The sequence below is a fragment of the Brachyhypopomus gauderio genome, chromosome 13 (genome assembly GCF_052324685.1).
Source record: "Brachyhypopomus gauderio isolate BG-103 chromosome 13, BGAUD_0.2, whole genome shotgun sequence".
Classification (NCBI taxonomy): Eukaryota; Metazoa; Chordata; class Actinopteri; order Gymnotiformes; family Hypopomidae; genus Brachyhypopomus; species Brachyhypopomus gauderio.
This window is the reverse complement of record NC_135223.1, coordinates 9,489,449-9,509,446: the sequence shown is the minus strand read 5'-3', so window position 1 is coordinate 9,509,446 and position 19,998 is coordinate 9,489,449. Positions and strand designations below refer to the sequence as shown.

The following is a 19,998-nucleotide window of genomic DNA, read 5'->3' as shown; positions in this document are numbered from 1 at the left end:
GTATATTTTTTCGTGGCAATCGTGTATGGGTATCTGCTCACTCACTGTTGGAAAGACATCTCAGTTTAACTAATTAGGATGACAAGAAAGTCAGTGAAGCTGTTTAGAAACGCAATTAGGATTATATGGCATATGATCTATGTTCTTATAGCAGATGGATTTATTGACTACTTTCAGCTGTGTACAGACATAGACTTTGAAAGAAAGAGTAACTGCAACAACATTCCCATCTAGCAATTTTGTAACATCTGAGATGATAATCGAGACTTGATAATCAGCTGTATCATCTTTATACGTTTCTTGAATCAGATTCAGTAACCAAAACAGAGAGTGATTTACAGATAATCTAGAACATTTCGACAATAAGAACCTTTTACAACCTGACATAACCAAGGAGTTGAAGAATATCAAATTGTGTCAACATCTTTGTAAAGTATTGACAATAGCCGTCATCGTTTTATTGTGTTTAGCCAATCAGACTACGACTTACAGTGATAGCCCGCCTGTGCTTGATTTTCATTGGAGAACGGATTGAGCAAAACCACCAGTGTATGGGCAGAAGTGCTGTCATTCACTTCCCACCCAATGCTGGTTCTGTAACTCGGAGGTCAGCAGCGAAGCAGCATGGCCGCGCTGTTAAGGAGGTCGCGGAGTCTGTTGAGAAAGTGGCACAACCATGTCGTCTGGTCGCAGGGTATGCTCCGTCGTATTTATGTAAACCCGCAGTGTTCTCTGCTCTTTACTATTCGCTCTGTGTACTCACACAATATCTAAAACTCTCCACAATTAATTATGGTTGTTTTCAAGTGCAGTTTATAGCCAGTTGTAACCATACAAATACGCTAAATCCTGCTAGTTAACGTTACGTTAGCGTGTTAGCCTGCTCGCTATTAAGGACGCTAATATAACAAATGTGTCATTGTCAGGTCCTGATAAATGTAGCCGCATGCTACATGCTATAGCCAGATCTTGTATTTGTCAGAAATATGAGCAAACAACATTATAAGCAATCTTAATAAACGTATGTTCAGAGTTGTATGGTGAAGCATGGTGTCGGAGTATGCAAAATGTAGAATATGTCTGCTTATTTTTATCTACTGGAAACCTTGAATAAATAATACTTTAGCTTGTTCACCTTGAGATTAGGAGAAGGACACCGCTGCTGCCCCAAGTTCACTTTTTTTCACTGATTAAAAACAGGTTCCAGGTTTATGGCCTCCAAAACCCAAGTGGGGTTCATTGGCCTGGGAAATATGGGAAATCCAATGGCCAAGAATCTCATCAAACACGGTTATCCTGTGATCGCCTCGGATGTTTTTCCTGAGTCTTGCAAAGAGCTACAGGAACTGGGTGCTCAGGTGGGACAAATCACATGTAGTACCAAAAGCAGGAGTGACTCGTGACTGCGTGTGAATACTGGTGCACGGCCTCACCCTGCCACCCTGCACACCCTTTTAGATCTTGGACACCCCGGCAGACGTGGCTGAGAAGGCAGACCGCATCATCACCATGTTGCCTTCCAGCCCTAATGTCATTGACGTGTACATGGGCCCTAACGGCATTCTGAAGTAGGCTTCTTTCCCCTCGTTCTTATTACTTTGTCTTGATACTGTTCATACTCATTTGTTGGCCTAACGCAAAGCTCACCAAATAGCCAAGCTCGTTAAATTTAAGTCAAAATCTGTCTGAAATGACTGTGTGGAAGGAGTTGAGGTAAATGAGAAAATGTCTTGAACTGGAACAGTACTAGGAGTGTTGGTGTGTTGCCGGTCATTCACATCTGTAGGTGCTCACACATGTTCACGTCTTTGCTGTTCCTGAACAGGAAGGTGAAGAAAGGCTCCCTCCTCATTGATTCTAGCACCATCGATCCTGCCGTTTCCAAGGAGACGGCCTTGGCTGCTGAAAAAATGGGCGCTGTGTTTATGGATGCCCCGGTGTCGGGAGGTAAAGACCCACGTCGCGCCGGCATTGGCTTTCTAACCAAAACCAGACAGGACTGTTTGTTAGGTGGTAACGTTTATTGCTTTCACACATGCGCAAACTGCACTGATTCACTTGGGCACCCTTTGCTTAAACTTACACTCCGTATGGGAAAAGAATGATTTGACTCTGAGTCATCTGTTACCGTCAGTAGTATCATAGTATGAGCAAAAAAAAAAAAAAACCCAAAAACTGTGTTCTGATTGGGAGGAAAGCACAGTGGGGTCCTTTTTCTCCTCTGACACTGTGCAGTCAGGCATCTACATAGATGACCATGAATAATCAGGCATTTAACGTTCAAGCTTCAAGGACCGTGAGGCCTCCAAGCCGTCACTCAAAAAGAGGGGGACGGGCTTCATTCAGATTATTGCACTGCAGTTGTTAATGTTGTTTGCTTAAAGAAAACGTTTCCTTTTCTGTTTCAGTGTGTTAATAAGCTCGAATGCGGTCAGGCATTAGAGTTCTTGCAGGCTGTGTAAAGGTGGATTTTTGTCATTGACCTTGCGTAGCTTGCCCGAGCTCCTTTACAGATCACGGTGTGTGAAGACATTGCTCTTGCTCTGTTCTCTCCGTGCTCCTCCCTCCATGGTGACTGATGTGCAGTGGTCCAGAGGTTTTCCTCGTCTTCTTCCTGTCCGTTTGGTTTAGCGAGCCCTCTGCGTTGACCGCTTGAGTTATGATTCACACCACCACACGGCATCTGGGAACTGATCCTATGACCCACACATGGAGATTCAAGTTCTCACAACACACCTTTGCTTGTATCCTGGCCTCTCTCTCTCTCTTTTTTTTTGGCGGATTTCCTCTCTTTCTATAGATGATTCACCGATGGAGGCACATGATGTTGGCTGAGCACTTGAACCATAGTTTCTAAACAAAGTATCTGTCAGTCTTCTGTTCTTCTGCCAGGTTCTTGTGAGCGGTGTGTAGTTGACATACAGCAGCGAAGTGAGGAGAAGCAGAATGCCACTGAAGCTGTACAGGGATGCGGTCTCAGATATCAGCGCAACTTCACTGTCCTTCAGAACAGCAGACTTTAAACCATTACCTTTCATGTGCAATGTAATGTTTCACCCCCTGCGTTTACTGCTCATGGAGAGACAGAGACCCATAAAGAGAGGGAGGCCCGGTCTGTCTCCACTGCGCCCATGTTTGTTTTATGTATGAGTGTGTGTGTGTGTGTGTGTGTGTGTGTGTGTGGGGAGAGGGGGGTGGTGGTGAGAAGCAGGGAAGAGAGCGGCTCATGGCATTTCCCACACACAGACTGACTCCTGGAGTCTGAGCGCGCGCACACACACACACACACACACACATACAGTAAATACACACATCCATCATACACACTTTCTGTTTGCTCTCTACCTCTCCAGTATGACCCACTTCCTTTGAGCTCCTCAGCCCTCTTTTACGATCCAGTCGCAACAGATTAATGGAGATTTATGCCTTCGCTTCCCTCTTCCACCGCGCTAGGATTAAGACTGTCCAGCTCCTAATGCTAAACCAGACTGGGGGTGGGTCAGAGCTACAGGGCACTGCTGTGATCCCCGAACACTGCCGGCACTCTCCCGCTCTCCGTTAGCTCTTAATCTGGAGCACCGCCTTCGACGTCTACCAGGCCCGCTTACTGGAGAACTTCAGCTCCACATTGGGACGGGATGGGTCTGTGAGCTCAATCGGAGCAGTAAATCATGTCCGTGTCCGGCCCCTTCTTTCTCGCCAGGGTCAGTGTGGCCGCAGGTCCCGTCCACCCACAGCAGCAGCGGCTCGAAGGTCCGCAGCGAAGGGGTTCTGTGCGCGCAAGGCAAAAAGTAAACGAAAAGGATGTACGGTGTGGTGCAGCAGAATCCGTGGCATAAGTAATGCGCGTAGACAGTTTATTTTAATGCGATCGTATTTGTGACTCCTGATTATGAGAGGAGGGCTTTGTGTTCAGCCTGTCCCCGTTATGTCAACGTGAAAACACAACAGTCCTTTAATATACGCTTGGCAGAGGTGTAACGGATACCTCATGTTCTGAGGGAGCTGGGTGTATTCTACTCAGTCAGCACCTGCTGGGAGCGTAATGGCCTATGTTCCCTTTTAATCAGGAACTTGTTGCCTCCGGCTTTTTGGCCACGCAAAAAGCAACGTGCTACCAGTTTTCTTTCTTTAAATTGTTACCTCTCCCGACTAGCCTGCGTCAGCACGGTTTGACGCTAGCGCTGCCGAAATGGCTCCTGGCGTTGCGACGCGCTCGTAAGAATTCCACAGAGCCGCCCGCCCCGTGTCCTCGCTTCCTCCGCCAGGCGCCGCTCTCGGTCCCGCCCGCGCCCCGCCAGCGGGCCGGCCACCAGAAGGCAAGCCACAACAGAACAGGGCCTGACGTCACTGCCGTGCGCGTGGGAATGAGAGCGGGACGGCACGGCGGCAGTTCCAGAACTTTCCTCCGCTCGTGTAATTAAGGGCCGGCCCTGCAGCCGAGGCCCAGGGGCACCACAGCGGCACTTGGCGTCTCCATTTTGGACATTTCATGGTTGTTGGGTTCTTGGGTTCTTCTTTTTTTTTTCTTTTTGGTTTGGTTTTGTTTAATTGTTGCTGCGTAGCTCAACTTTAAGTTAATTGGACATGCAGTCACATCTAAAGAACTGAATTGTAGGTATCAGAGCTGTACAAAAAAAACCCCATATTTTTGTGTGTATGTTTTACGTGTAAACATGCATCATGATCTTACCAACAGTTGCCTTCTGCTGACACTTGATTTTAGGTCAACTTTGTCACTAACTAGAGCAGAGAATCCTCTCTCTCATTTCCTGAAGCTAAATTTAGTTGAAATCGCACACTGGTCACTCACAGCTTGAGTAATATAATCTACATAATGCTTGTAATGATTATGCATTTTAACGTCCATATTCCTGTTAATCAGGTTTCTGTGGGCCACAGTAGTGCACAGATGTATTTTCCTAATTCAGGGTCGGGGATTATTACATGGCAAAAACGAAGGTTTGGCACTCTGGCCTTCCCGAAGGCACGAGGGTCACTTCTGTAAGGTGTCACCATTTGCCTTTATTGTGCAGGAGTGGGTGCTGCCACTTCTGGGAAGCTGACCTTCATGGTGGGCGGCGTAGAGGAGGAGTTCACGGCAGCCAAGGAGCTGTTGAGCTGCATGGGGGCCAACGTGGTGTACTGCGGTCAGGTTGGCACAGGGCAGGTAGGCCTCTGGTACCGTGCGCAGCAGACAGAACGTGTGTTGGGCTGCCTCTGTCAGGAACGAGCAGTTCTCTCTGTGGACTCCCGTGTTTCTTGCAACCACTTCATAGGCTGCAAAGATCTGCAACAACATGCTGTTGGCAATAGGAATGATCGGGACAGCTGAAACCATGAACTTGGGCATCAGGTAGAGTTTCACTCGGAATATTATTGACCGATGAATAATGTTTGATAATCAAACTGGAATATTGTTCCCAGTATAATATAATATTGTTAATATTGGGAATACTTTATTTTTGTAGATGTGATTGTATAACCAGATGTGTTTATTAACTCGGGTTTCTTGTGCAGTTCAGTTTAATGACCGTAACCTCTGTTCTGATCTTCTCTGGCAGACTGGGGCTTGACCCCAAGCTGCTGGCAAAGATCCTCAACATGAGTTCTGGTCGCTGCTGGTCCAGTGATACCTATAATCCAGTCCCGGGGGTGATGGAAGGCGTGCCTTCAGCCAACAACTACCAGGGAGGGTTTGGAACTACATTAATGGCCAAGGTTGGAGAACCTCCCCCCCTTTTAATTTATCCTTGGGTCTAATTTTGGCTGACACCCTCTCGCATTTTCATTTATTATTTACTTGCATAATAAGTATTTTGGATTACTCGGTACACTTAAATGTTGTGTCAAACCGATGAGTGCTTCGAGGTGAGTTTGTTTACAGTATCTTTGACCACATTCCCTACAGGACCTGGGCCTTGCGCAGTATACGGCGACAAACACAAAGACTCCTGTGCCACTGGGCTCACTGGCCCATCAGATATACCGTATGATGTCCGCCCGCGGCTATGCAAGCAAAGACTTCTCCTCCGTCTTCCAGTTCCTGCGTGAGGAGGAGGGCCAGTAGGGGGCATCAGTTCTCATCCTGCACATAGCCTCGTCCCACAAAGACTGGCTCGTCACAGCTCGACGAGAATGACGCTCACGGCATGTTTTTGCGGCATTGTCGCGCGTGTTCTCGAAGATCCGTTTTATCAGTGAGGGAGGAGAGCAGGAAGAGAGAATGTTTAAAGCGAAAATTAAGTTTTCAACTTGATGTTCGTGTTGGAGTTTTTTTTTTTTGTCTGACCTGTGTAAAAAAAACACTCCCAACATTAGACACTACACACTCAGTCCGAGTCAGTGGTTTTGTTTTTGTTTTTCAGATTTTCAGATGTTCTGTAGACTAACATACAATTGAGCTTGGTCAGTGTGGACTGTTCGGAACTGTTGTCATGGTTTTTGCTGAAGGAACTGACTGAAATGAGGAGTCAAATGAGGAAGTGACATGTTTAGACCTAACTAAATATAAACACCGCACTGTCCAGCTTAGCCACTGCACACCTTTACCTGTGAAAACATCACTGTTTCTTATTTTCATTTTCATTTGTTCTTAGTTTTGTTTTTTCCTCATTATTCATCTTGGAGTCTGGCAAGTATCTACATACTATATCAGTGTACCTCTGAACCATTTGAAATTAAAACAGAAAACCTGTTACAGAACTGAGAGGCCAAAGTGCTTTTCATTATATGTGGCACTCTGGTTCCTCAACATGTACAATCTAATGGACTTGAATGATCCTTTTATGTTTTTACAGTTTATATTTTCAGGAAATGTGAAACAAGATTCCTGCTGCTGGAACACCTTGATCCAGCCAATTTTTCCTGATTGATCGGTCATTCTGAAGACATAACAACAGGTCACAGCTCGGTTTAATTCCCCTGACCTTATATTTGAAGCAGGGCCTCCAGCCCTAAAATGTGAAGGCTAATAAATGTTGAGTAATGTCATATGTCCAAGTCAAGTGTTGCTGTATTGGAACTGAAATATCTAAACGGCCAAGGTCTTCAGTGAAAATAAAATTGATACAGCAATGAAAGACTGAGCCTGGTGGTGTACGCCAGCGCCGGCTGACCACGCCCTGGTTGGAGGTTGCATGTTTTCTCCACAGGGGAGTTGGTATTCAGTGGCATCGCCTCCCACCGAGGGGCACCATCCCTGTTTCCCGATACCACTAATGCCCGAGTTAAAATGTCACATGATGCGTGATGTAACCGTGTTTATACTGGGTTTGTACTTTCGCGTGTTGCGTCTGCAACAGCTGCGGTCACCCACTTGCAGGAGAAGCGACTACCACGGCCCACACGTCTTTCACGCTACTACAGAATTTTTATTGACGTCGATGTTCTTTCAGTCGTACCACGGTTAAGCCTAGCTGACCCCCCCCCCCAAATGTTGGTAGTTTTGCGCCTTCTTTTCAGCTTAAAAGATTTGAAAGGTTTTTGCTAGCTTCTGATAAAAAGCTTGTGAAACAAATGATCAGAAGTCTGCCTTCAGATGAACTTCCACTGTTGCCAGAGTTGTAAAATGAATGAAGACCTCAGCCAGTGTAGCCGGGCCAAGAGCACACACCCTGACACACTTCATCTAGGACAGAGGCACGGCCCACTCTAGAATCTACCCAATTATTAGCAACAGGTAAATGTTTACGAGGATCATAATATTCTTGCACCAGTTCAACAGTAAAACACCGAAACTCACTGAGATCACACTGCAACACACTTTATTTCCACAGGAGGAAAAAGGTGGGGGATGAGCTTTATGGCACAGGTGGTGAAAGGGGAATCATCATTTACCTTTACAGAAACGTAAGATTTTATGACCACACGAGGGAAGGACCTATTCATTTCTAACCAAAGCTCTGTGACTTTAAATCATTCACAGTAAGGGGTATGAAGTCAGCCAGTATATAAGTGCCCCCAGTCAGGAGCCTGTATTGTCTATGACAATATGCCAACGGGAGTGTTTTATAGGGTCACCTGTTGGGTGCATGTTCAGTATCAAAATAGGCTCCACTAGTGCTGTGGACATAGGCCGCTCTGGCCTGCCTTCAGCCCCCAGACAGATACATGGAGGTTCGATGTGGATCATGAGGGTATTTCAAGACTACTTATAGTTGTAGCAGTGTGGACAAACTCAATCACCCACGCAATTTCCTTTAATGATGGATTTTGATATTATGGATTATGTTCTTTCAAAAAACTTGGCCATCACACTTTAGGTTGTTACAGATTATTAGTAACGTAACATCTTTAAAATAGATATATTTAAAAACGATCCAGTTAGTCAAGGTTGAACAATGAAGTCATGAGAAACTTCACAACCGAGAGGTTTGTATAATTAATGATGACAAAGCTCTGGAGGAGGTGTTTGTGCCAAAGGCCAAAAGCTGTGTGCAGTTACATCTGCGGCTGCTGGGTAAGAGTTTGGAAAGAATCTCAGGACAGTTACAAAAAATGAAGTTCTTTCAGTTATTAATGAGTCACAGAAAAAACTGACAAAAACTACATAAGAATAATGCTTGTTATGAAAAATTACATTGAAAGCTAAATTGGATGGTTCCTATGCAGTTTTTTTTATTTATTTGCATTTCAGTATATTTCTATCTTATGCAAGAATGTTTTCTGAGAAGCAAGAAGCTTTACTTTTACATCAAATCTACTTTTACATCAAACCAATAAGCGTGAGGCTCAAAACGCTCAGCTGAAGTCTCACGTGACCTTCTTTGATCACTTTAAGACCAGTATTTCCAGCATTTGAAACTCAGTGCCGGAATAATCATAATAATTATATTTCCACTGGGGTTTAAAGTCACTGAATGAAAAAGACAATCCATCAAGTGGTACGGTCCTTGAAGCTTGAATTACGATGATCGAACACATTGGCCACTAAAAATGAATGTGTAGGCATGACAGCATCCTGTCAGATTCATTTTCTGGTGTATATTTGACACGCTTTCTGCTCCTTTATGTGTGGTGTCAGTAATTACACTGGTTTGGAAGTGTTCCATAGCACAAGTGCACTGTCAGTGTAGATTCACAGTCTGAATGACGAACCTGACAGGCTTAACAGGAACTCCCGCCCTCCTGTCTACACCTTCACACGCCTTCCACGTCTCTCGACTCCTCACACACGCCTAGTTCGGCTTTATATAATGCCACATGCTACATACATTATTGCTGTTACTGCCAAACGTATAAATAAAAGAATGAAACGTTAGATTGAGCGTGAGCAGTGCTGACATGAAGCATCGTCGTTTGGCTCTGGGTGTCTGGTGAACATGTCTTCCCTGCAGTGTGGTGGTGGAGTTGGGGGAAGACTGGACGTGAGAGGAGGACGTGCGTTTCTAGTTGCGAATTCTTTCCTTTATTGTTTTCAAATTGTTTCATCCTTATTTTAAAAATAAATTATTTTATGGCGCAAATTATTTTAGGGCAGTTTTCTGGAAATCACTGCAATTATAAACCATCAGCAGTTGGGAATCACACAATAAGCAAGATAATAAAAATATGTCTTTAAGGTGTTTTCTAAAAAAAAATGTGTACAGGGACTGATTGCATAACAGACGTACAAAGCATGTTCCAAAATGTAGGTGTGTACACCACAAATGTCACTCTTTGGTTTTAAGTTAGTTCTAGGGAAAACTAACGTCTCATTTGCTGATTTAAGAGTGTCCATACTGTTACATGTGGATAATTAGTATGAAATATACCTCGGGGCTTCCACATGAAGTGTTTGATAGGTAGGCAGCAAAAATCTTAAACAAAATCTAAGACTCACTTGTAAACATTGAAAAGAAGCAGGCACTGAGTAATATGTCCCTTATTTAGTTCTACGGAGAAGACAGACTGCTGCATCTTGAAGTTGAAGGTGAGAAATGTCTCTCTAACACTGGTAAACAGCACATTACAATTATCCAGTCAGAACAGTATCATGAAAAAGTAGGCCATTTCTTACTGTAGCAATATTTCTAACTTGGAAGAAACACGACTGAACATGTTTCTTAACAAGAAGCGAAGGATTCACACAGGAGTCAAAGAAAACACCCAATTTTCTAGAAACAGGTTTAATACTTGACTCCAAAGAAGCAAGGACTAGCTATACATTCCTAGAAATGTCTTCAAAACAATGACACCAGTTTTTGCCTTATTTATAAAAAGTTGTTAGATTGACCAGTCTACCGAAATTATGCTCTATAGATAAATGCAACTAGCATCAGCACAGAAATGAAAAGAAATATTAAAATGCTGAATTATGTGACCCCAGGGAATCTAGATGCATGTTGGAACAAATGAACTTGATAATGAGACAGAAAGGGCACCAAATGTTAAACTTGGCCATGACTGTGAAGGCTAATACTCCAGCAGACACCATCTTGTTGAAAAACTCTTTGAGATTAGCCAGTGAAATTCATGCTTGAAAATAAACTGGGATATGTTTATATACACCATCCAAGCCTTACAATCTTTTGCTTCGTGAACTCTTTGGTTGCTCTTGGGTCATTGCCTTGTCAGCCCCTCACCCAATGTGTGTGACTCTACGAACCGTGAAACGTTTCTGCATGCTTCCAAAACCCCATATTTATTTTTATGCCACATTTGACCTTCCCATTACATTGGTGGAAATTAATCTTATTTTCCTGTTCAGTGTTCTCCTAAATGTTGTCCTTCATAATTTGTCCCAACATTTAAGGTTATAGTTTGAGCATCTTGCTTCCATTGCCAAACAAGCTCCCAGAACTTGGATCAAACCCTGATGTCCATTCAGCATCACCTCTGCTCGCCGCCATCGAGCACATCTTAGTGACCAGGCTAAGGGTAATACCAGATAAACAAATAAATGAGGGAACGTTTACATTTATCATCGGTCTCTGCTGCTAACAGAACAGAAGTTTATACTTGTATTATATCAGTCAATGACAAATTAACAGTCAATTTTGATTTCTTTTCTTCACAGTACTGTCCACATCCACAGTATCTTTCCTCGCTTTGTTGTCACAGCGCCGATAGTAAAGAACTGCTGGCTAACGCTAATTTAGCAGCTATGACTAAACATACCATCTGCCCTGTGCTGGGTAATCTGCACCTGAAATTTTAAACATGGTCCTGCTGACCCAATCAGGAAACGTCTTTACAGGGAGGTGGTACACCCTGACCGTCAGTTATTTTATATGCACAAGGGTATAGGCCAAGAATTAAGTCTGCATGTTTTTGGTGGGAGGGGCTTTGAAGGGGGATTTAAAGGAGGAGGTAGACCCCTTCACTATCTAATGTGAAGTTAGTAAGAAGTTCAAATAAATCACAGCAGTTTTAAGACTTTGTCTTTATTGTTGTTGTTTTAGTTTGACGTCGTTGATCCAAATGATTGATTTTGCAGTTGGGTTGATTTTTCTGTGCAGGTATCATTTCCTTCCAAAACGCATCTATCAAGTCTCCAACTTTTCCACACACTGAAGACAGAAGTGTGATTATGTCCACGGACAGTAACTGCGTGCACACTGAACGATCGGTCCGCAACGTAATCAGTCGTTACAAAAGTGCTTTTATTCGATTTGATATCACCCACAATAAATACGATAATAGTGAATTGAACTAATCAATTTATGGTCTTTTCACTTTTAATTTAAAATGAACATTTTAAATGTTTAATTTAACTCATTAATTTTAAACGATTCCAATAATTATAGTGAATACTGTGTTTATTAGCATGTGTTTATACTAATTAGTGTATCTAGGCAATCTAGTCTCCACTAAATCAATTACAACACACCTTGAACTCACACACACACACACTCTCTCTCTCTCTCTCTCACTCACTCAGGAAAAGGAAGAGGAATCGAAGTGGCGGTATGTTTAAGATCTGAACTACACAGTGTCTATAACGCTAGATGTCACATGATCACAAGACAAAGCTATAAAAAGTCCATTAAGCAAGGAGACCCAAGTGTTGCGTTATCTAGCTGACAGGTCTTACAAACAGAGCACCGTGGCGTGGTTAGCCTACACGTGGTCGGAGACATACTACATTTTTCTGCAGAAGTTAGCTTGATTCTGTAGGCTCTCTGTTTAGGCGTAGGATTAAGATTATATCTAAGTATGGTTTGCAGGCTCAGAATTCTTCATTTGAAGTAGAAGCAAACATTTATCTGCATAACAGACTACGGTAATGTATGCTAGTAATGTAGAGACATTTCTCTATTATATCCTTTACGTCGGAATTGCTATAAAGCAGGAAGTCATGCAACTTATGCATTTGCTTTTGACGTTTAAAGGTTATAAAGACAATTTACTTAGCCTGCACACCATAAGCCAAAATACCTATAGGCTATTCATAAAAGGGGGAAAAGTAGACAAATCGATTAATTAATTATAATGTAAATTTTTATTCTAAATGCTGATTAGGTTTGTTGGGTTAAACTGGACTGGAATAAACCTAATATGTTGCGTCATTGAAACATTTTAGTGCTCTTCGTGGCCTACTCAGAGTGTAAAGTGGACTTTTAAAAAAGGGATTCATGTGTTTTTGGGCTAATGTCTTGCCATTGTCTCATATTGCACTATCGGGTCACTATTTGAAGACGTCCACCCAGTGTACTCCAGAGGTAGAAAAAGACGATTTATATCAGAATGTCTATCAAACAATTCGGTTCCAGTTGTATGAGCTGGCACAGGACTGCGTGTGTATCCTTCTCACACACATCACTCATTCTAGCCTGCATAAAGTCGTTACATTAGGACTGACTGACAACCTAGTCTGTTATAAGATATATATGTAGATTTCTAAGTGGAAAACGTAATGAGATGCGACACCTAGCTTTTAACAGTTAATGCTCATGCATGGTAATAGTGCGTCTGGGGAAAGTGCAGCAGTCAGAAAGACAAGATAATGTTTTATTTTAATAGTGATAGGTTTTTATATAATTTCAAAATGCAAAGCGAAAGCTTAAGAATTCTTCATTCGTTTACTGTACATACACGAACACAACCACGCACAAATCCTTTCTAACACTAACACTCATGTTCAGGGGTTTATTGATAAATACCCATCAATTCAAGTTTTCATCGAACACTTAGGAAATTATTTAAAATAGTGAATTTTAAAAATAGTTGATATTATAACGTTATAAAATGTAGCCTATGAGGTGTAATGTAATGTACATTTTTCATTTTAAAGACAGGATTTAATGTGCAGTAGATTCGATTGAAATAAAAAAATAGGTACTAAACTATACGTCTAACATTTACCAATTAGAACATGGAACTAATATTTGTGTATGTAACAACATAAAACATGTTTAAAAACACACCAAGCGATGTACATCAGATTGAACGGCAGTACGGCTTATTTTAAAATATCAAAATTCCTGGAAATTTTCTAAGTTTGCAATTTCGTGTTAACTTGGCCACGTCACACTATTAAAAAAATTATAAACTTTGATCATCAATTATTGTTTTTTATAGTTAATTTAGAATTAAGTAAAAGTTTATAAAGTTGATTACTTACAGGAAGTTTTTATCAAAACAAATACAGAAGGTTTTTAAAGGAGAACGCATATAAGTTCATGAAAAATTATTGATTATCGTCTGAAGACTATCCGTTCTTGTTTCAGATATCCATTATATTATTCACAAAAATAGTCACTTGCAACGAAGCCTCTAAAACCACATCTTTCAGTAGATTAATTCAGTATAGGACTTCAAATACGTTTGCACTGGTACGCATACTAATCGCGTGACAACATGAGTGCCAACAGCATCTTTGCTATTGTAGAAATACTGAAGACAATGTCGAAAACACTGTCATGTCATTTGCAACTTATTGATGAATTCTGAATAAGTTTTTTTTCATTTGTGTATTACTTTGTGAATTATATCTTTGTTGTTTTAGACCATGTTCCCAAATATAAAATTTCATACAGAGGGAAATCTGTAAGACAATGCTATAAGTTTGAAATAAAACCTATGTGGAATACATTTCTTCATATGTTAACTGGATGTTAATTGCAAGCACTGCCAGTCTAATAGCTAGCTACATTTAAGTTTGACTGACTGCACAGGCCCCGGCGAAACCGCAGTGTAAATACTTTAAAGTATGCAAATACTTCGCATGTTCGTGTTGTGTTTATATAGGCCTATCCATTTAATGCATCATATCAAGGAATAGTCTGGTGTGATGTATATTTTCCCGGTATTTTGATTAATCATCATTATATAGTCTACCATCTTGACATTTTAAACGTAAGGACAAAACGCGCGTCCATCTGTCCTACCTTCAACATTGTGGCGGAATTCATCCTGTAGACGTTTATCTATCTGCATGATAGATTTTTGCTTTGCTGTACAATAAGTCCTAAACTAATCCAGTTATGTTTAATTGCGATTCACGCGCCTTTCTTGATTTCATTATAGTGTCCTGCAGAGACTGTCGTTCTATCCTAACTGGTCCATAAAATTGACTGCCATAAATGGTTATGATAAATAGTAGAATAGTATAGTAACCGATACCGCAACTATTTTACTACCACTGGAATACTATTAGTGTATTGGTTTGGCTCCCATTGCCCACCCCTATAGACCCACCACAGCCTTGAAACAACCAGCCAGAAGCCAAAGGGAAATAATTGGCCTGTTGAACTGCATCTGAAGCTAAACAGTCGATCAGAATTTCATGCAATTATTAATCGCAATCTAAATCTGTTGACGAGCACTAACAAAAACATCAGACATTGGGTGTTTTTGATCTAGAAAAACTCCTTATGCGCCTTCTGTTATATTCCACGACACTGGCAGACAAATATATCTGCCGTTACCTTAAGGGAACTTAGAAACTGAGCAGATATATAGCGTGTTGTTCCACGTGAGATATTTCCTGTTCTGTGCTGGCCTGGAGAGTAAGACGAAGCTTTGCCAAAAACAGGAACCCCTCGGCGTATTCCAAAAACGTGCGAAGTTCGCTTGTTATAGTTAATCTCTCTCTTTACCTTTTCACGTGGCACTGGAACAATTAGAGCAGCAGTGAAATTCAGAGAGACGTGTCTTATTTTTACTGCACTGGCGCACATGGAATCTCAGAGAAAGTAATGAATCTGAACTTTAATATGAATAATAATATGGGTAATTAAAAATATTAGCATGGTTATTGTTGTCATCTGTTATAGTAGACTATTAGTAGTAGTAGCTATTGCGGCTCATTGATAGTTTGTTAAAGATAGACCTGAAATCGACGTTCTTACTATTTTAACAGTTAAATAAAACGTTGATTTGACTCTTCACGCCAGAAACTATTTGCATCTTCTTATTGCAATTATTGCCTCGTTACGCCTGTTTAAAGACATCATTTTACAAATATTACAAAGTAGCATTGATGAAAGTGCTCGTGGCTTTTATTTGCAGATTTGTTTGAAGTAGTATTTGGTAGTCTAACAGAGAAAGGAGAACAGTTTATTTTAACACTTTTGATAACATACAGGAGTCTTTTTAACAGTGTTTTCGAAATTCTGAAGAAAATTAGCATGAATCGGACTGAATTAAAAATAATAACAATCATTGTCATTTTTGTAGCCTACATTTTGTTCCAAGCGACTACACATATTAAAATCCCTCTCGTTTCATATCAGAGCAGACTCACCCGTCCTCTTTATCGTGAAGACCACTGTAATTACGTAATTTCGAGACCTCGCCAATTACGGAAGGTAGTCCCATTAACGTCTCATGACGCTAAACATCAAACATCTTCTAGTGAATTAAAACTAACAATGAAATACCTCAACGTCCACTTTCTGGACAACGCAGAAAGAGATGCGTGGTCGTTTCCTGCCAGACGGTGCCAACGGTTGGCTAGACTGCAACTTTCAACTTGACCTTGGCCTCCAGTCGTGCCTAACTCATATGTAAACAAACCCTGGCAAATTCTGGCATCTGTCGCCGGATACTAAAAAGACTATTATGCTGGTCAGTTCACAATGTGTGATGTGTTGTATTTCAAGGTATCTTGAGCTTCATGGTCTTCTTTAATCCATGGTGGGTGGATATCATTTTGTACCTGCGAACAGCTATTTTGCTTGTAACATCACTGTTAAAATAATTCGAGAGATGTTTGTGCTATTTACATATTTGTTGGGATATCTCCTTTCTTTTAAAATAAACAATTGTCTCAACTTCTAAACCTAGTGGAATAAGAGAAGCGAGCTGACAGTAGGCTACTGTAAATAGTAGTGTATCAGAATATATACTGTAAGATTAAATAGCATGCACAAAAGGCAAAGACAGTTTCGAAAATATTCTAAAGATTAATGTCAATGGGGACAACTATGAAGAAGCTATCGGAATCCTCCGACATATCGCACACCATCCTGAGGTGGTTTTAATTTATCTCACTATGTATTTCCACAAAACACCCTCACAGACAAAAATACAACGACTACTCGAGGAATCCGATTAATTAGCTCTTTCTCCTTCTGACTCTCCAGTTTAAAATTGCAGTAGAAGATCGCACGGTTCTTCAAACAACTTTATGAAACCATACCGCTCAATCGCCTCTTTGTCGCGTTTCAGCGCTTTAAATTCGTGCTTCGTGTTGTGCGTTATCCGCCGTGCGTACGGTTGTCGTCCACTTTGCATATCACGTGCCTCGCCTCGACCAATCATCGCTCGCCCTGGGTGCACACGGGCGCTTGGGTATCGCTTACTCTCGCAGGTCCAGTTCCCAGTCGTGGGGGTTTCTAACAGAGTTGGGAGGTTCGATGCTGGGCGTGCTATGACAGCGTCTCTACTCCTTCATTCACGCTGGATTGACCCGGTGATGTTTCTCTATGACAACGGCTCGGATGATATGAACAAGAACATGGACGGATTCGTGGGAGCTAATTTTTCTGCGAACCAATGCAGGAATCTCATGGCCCACCCGACTTCCCTGGCTCCGAGTTCGACCTACACGTCGAGCGAGGTGCCAGGGTCCGGCATGGGCGAACCTGTCAAACAGTGCAGCCCGTGTTCGGCCGCGCAGAGCTCGCCCGGTGCCTCTCTGCCCTATGGATACTTCAGCAGCAGCTACTACCCCTGCAGAATGTCACACCACGGGAGCGTGAAGTCCTGCGCGCAGCCCTCGCCGTACGGGGAGAAATACATGGACACGTCCGGTTCTGGAGAGGAGTTCTCGTCGCGAGCCAAGGAGTTCGCCTTCTACCAAGGCTACTCACACGGCCCGTACCAGCCCGTCCCCGGGTATCTGGACGTGCCGGTCGTGCCTGCGCTGAGCACACCAGCAGAACCAAGACACGAGTCTATTTTACCCGTGGAAACTTACCAACCTTGGGCCATCACAAACGGGTGGAACAGTCCCGTGTACTGCCCAAAAGACCAAACACAGTCCAGCCATCTCTGGAAGTCGTCCCTACAAGGTAGGCTATTGTATATCACGTTTGTTTTATTTACACTATGATTTTATATATATATATATATATATATATATATATATATATATATATATATATATATATATATATATATATATATATATATTTGTGTGTGTGTGTGTAGTGTATAGATATAGATATATGTGTGTGTGTAGTGTATAAATATAGATGTGTGTGTGTGTGAGAGAGAGAGAGATAGTGTGTATACATTATATACACTATATATATATATATATATATATATATATATATATATATATATACACACACACACACACACACACACACACACACACACACACACACATATATATATATATATATATATATATATATATATATATATATATATATATATATATATATATATATGTATGTATGTATACACGCACGTAAATAGGTCGTATTTACATTATTATTTGCAGCACACATTAAAGATTAACCTACTGTTTTAGTAATACCCAGTAAACGTAAGTTATTTGCTCATAATTTAGATGTTTGAGCATAGGCCTGCTGTTTTCGTTTAGCCATTTAACGAATGTATGTCGGTGAGGACTTATATGAACGAATTACTCTGCTCTTCGTTTGGACTCAGACAGTGTACCGGGAAGTGATGGAACATCTATTCGTCGTGGACGGAAGAAGCGAGTCCCATATACCAAGGTCCAGTTGAAGGAACTAGAACGAGAATATGCCGCCAATAAATTCATCACTAAGGACAAACGGAGAAGGATATCTGCTCACACAAATCTGACCGAGCGACAAGTCACCATCTGGTTTCAAAACAGGCGGGTGAAAGAGAAGAAAGTGGTCAACAAATTCAAGAGTATCAGTTAGAGGGTAAACGTATTTAGCACGGACACAGTAAAGAGATGTATATGGACTCACATCGTTATTTATTGTAACCTACATTATCAACAATTCCGCTTGGAGTGACTGCGGAGTTCTGTAGCCCATCATACAAGGACGTGTTTAGTTACATTACTACGTACACGCGTGGCGTGATACTGGGCGAATAAACCCAAATATTTGGATGCTTCTCCGCCAGTATCTTTAATTTCTTTCTTACATATTTTCTTTATTTCTTTCTTTCCTTCTTTCTTTCTTTCACTTGGTTTGTCTTGCTTTGTTTTTTTTTTGTTATATTTTTTGCCCACTATAACGTATATAAACCCCAAACCGTTTCGCACTGAAACGCGAGACATTTTGGCTAATGTGATTGCGAAGGAAGCAAACGAGTCATTTTTACCTGTTTCAAGTCGAGGGTGAATCCTCATTACATTAACAGACTATGTAAATATATTCATCACCTCTTAGAAATAACTATATGGTATCTTAAACGTTTTAAGGTAGAAATATCCATATTCACACTTTGTACATTTTTGTACACTTTGTAGCCTACAGTTTTGTACACTGCTACGGGTGTAGCCGAGGCTACATTTGTTACCGCAAACAATTAATAACAGTAATAATAGTAATTCCATGGGAGTTTTTTTTTGTTTGCTTGTTTGTTTTGTGATACAAATCCATTTTGGGTTTCTCCACCGAAAGAAACATTCTCATCACTAAACCTGGGTTGTATTTTCCTAGTGTTTTGTTGACATAGGCCCATAGGCCTACTCGGGGTTCACTGAATCAAATAAGAATCTGCATAGAGGAAACCAGACAAAAGACTAAATAAATAAAACTGGCTTTTATCCGAATAATATGCTTAATGTGTACTATGTCGTTTCTTTTCATACATTGAAGAAACAATGTGTATGCGACTTGGTTCAGCCTAGACCGAAGAAAACTCCTCCTTCAATAAACGCCACAAAGTCGCCATCTAGCGGTGAACCTTAGTCGATGCAGTTATAGCCTGTAATTCTTTTAATATTTCATCTTTGGTCCAAAATGTCCAAATGTAGCCTAACCGGAAATGAAAGCAAATACATATACGCAAAGAACACGATCATCTTGATACATTCACAGATATATTAGCCTATAATAGAAAGAGTACAGCCTAAAATATTTAATTCGACGTGATACTTAATGCAAATCGATAGGACTTTTGAATGCATGTAAACATTATAACCCCGTTTTATTTGGTGATAGATAGTTGGTCGACTTTTTAATAGCGATGAAAATATTTGGTCGCATAGTTAAAAAAAATATATATAAATCATATGTTTATGCAAGGATTGCGTGTCAATAAGGAAAACAAGAAATCGAGCTATTGGTGATAAGATTGAATCTTAAGTTTAATAGCCTGCCAAATTAATAATAATAATTGTGGTATTATTATTAGTATTATTACAAAGCGCATTCGCGTTAATGTTTCCCGCAAAACAACAAGACAGAAGCAACGTCATTTTTTTTCCATAATTTTCCATTAAGGTTCACAGCGTTTACCAGTGCCTGAAATTTACATCGAGAAGAAAAAGTCGGATTTTAGACACCCGAAATTTTAACTATGTAATTTATCATTCAACTGTCTCAACTTAAAGTAAAGCTGGCTTTTTGTCTCATTTGATCTACAAAACCTCTATGGATCATGTTAAAA

General features: G+C 41.1%; 2 protein-coding genes across 2 annotated transcripts; both read left to right on the top strand.

Moving 5' to 3' along the window:
- The first annotated feature begins 545 nt into the window (after positions 1–545).
- On the top strand, positions 546–6,705 carry hibadhb (3-hydroxyisobutyrate dehydrogenase b). Its single transcript, XM_076970725.1, has 8 exons — positions 546–694; positions 1,201–1,358; positions 1,459–1,568; positions 1,826–1,947; positions 5,037–5,170; positions 5,280–5,356; positions 5,565–5,721; positions 5,912–6,705. Exons 1-8 carry the CDS (start codon positions 625–627, stop codon positions 6,068–6,070), a joined length of 987 nt encoding a protein of 328 aa, XP_076826840.1. The 5' UTR covers positions 546–624; the 3' UTR covers positions 6,071–6,705.
- A 10,036-nt stretch (positions 6,706–16,741) lies between these two features.
- Positions 16,742–19,166, top strand: hoxa13b (homeobox A13b). The gene is made up of 2 exons (XM_076971216.1): positions 16,742–17,441; positions 18,052–19,166. Exons 1-2 carry the CDS (start codon positions 16,799–16,801, stop codon positions 18,291–18,293), a joined length of 885 nt encoding a protein of 294 aa, XP_076827331.1. The 5' UTR covers positions 16,742–16,798; the 3' UTR covers positions 18,294–19,166.
- Positions 19,167–19,998: the final 832 nt, after the last annotated feature.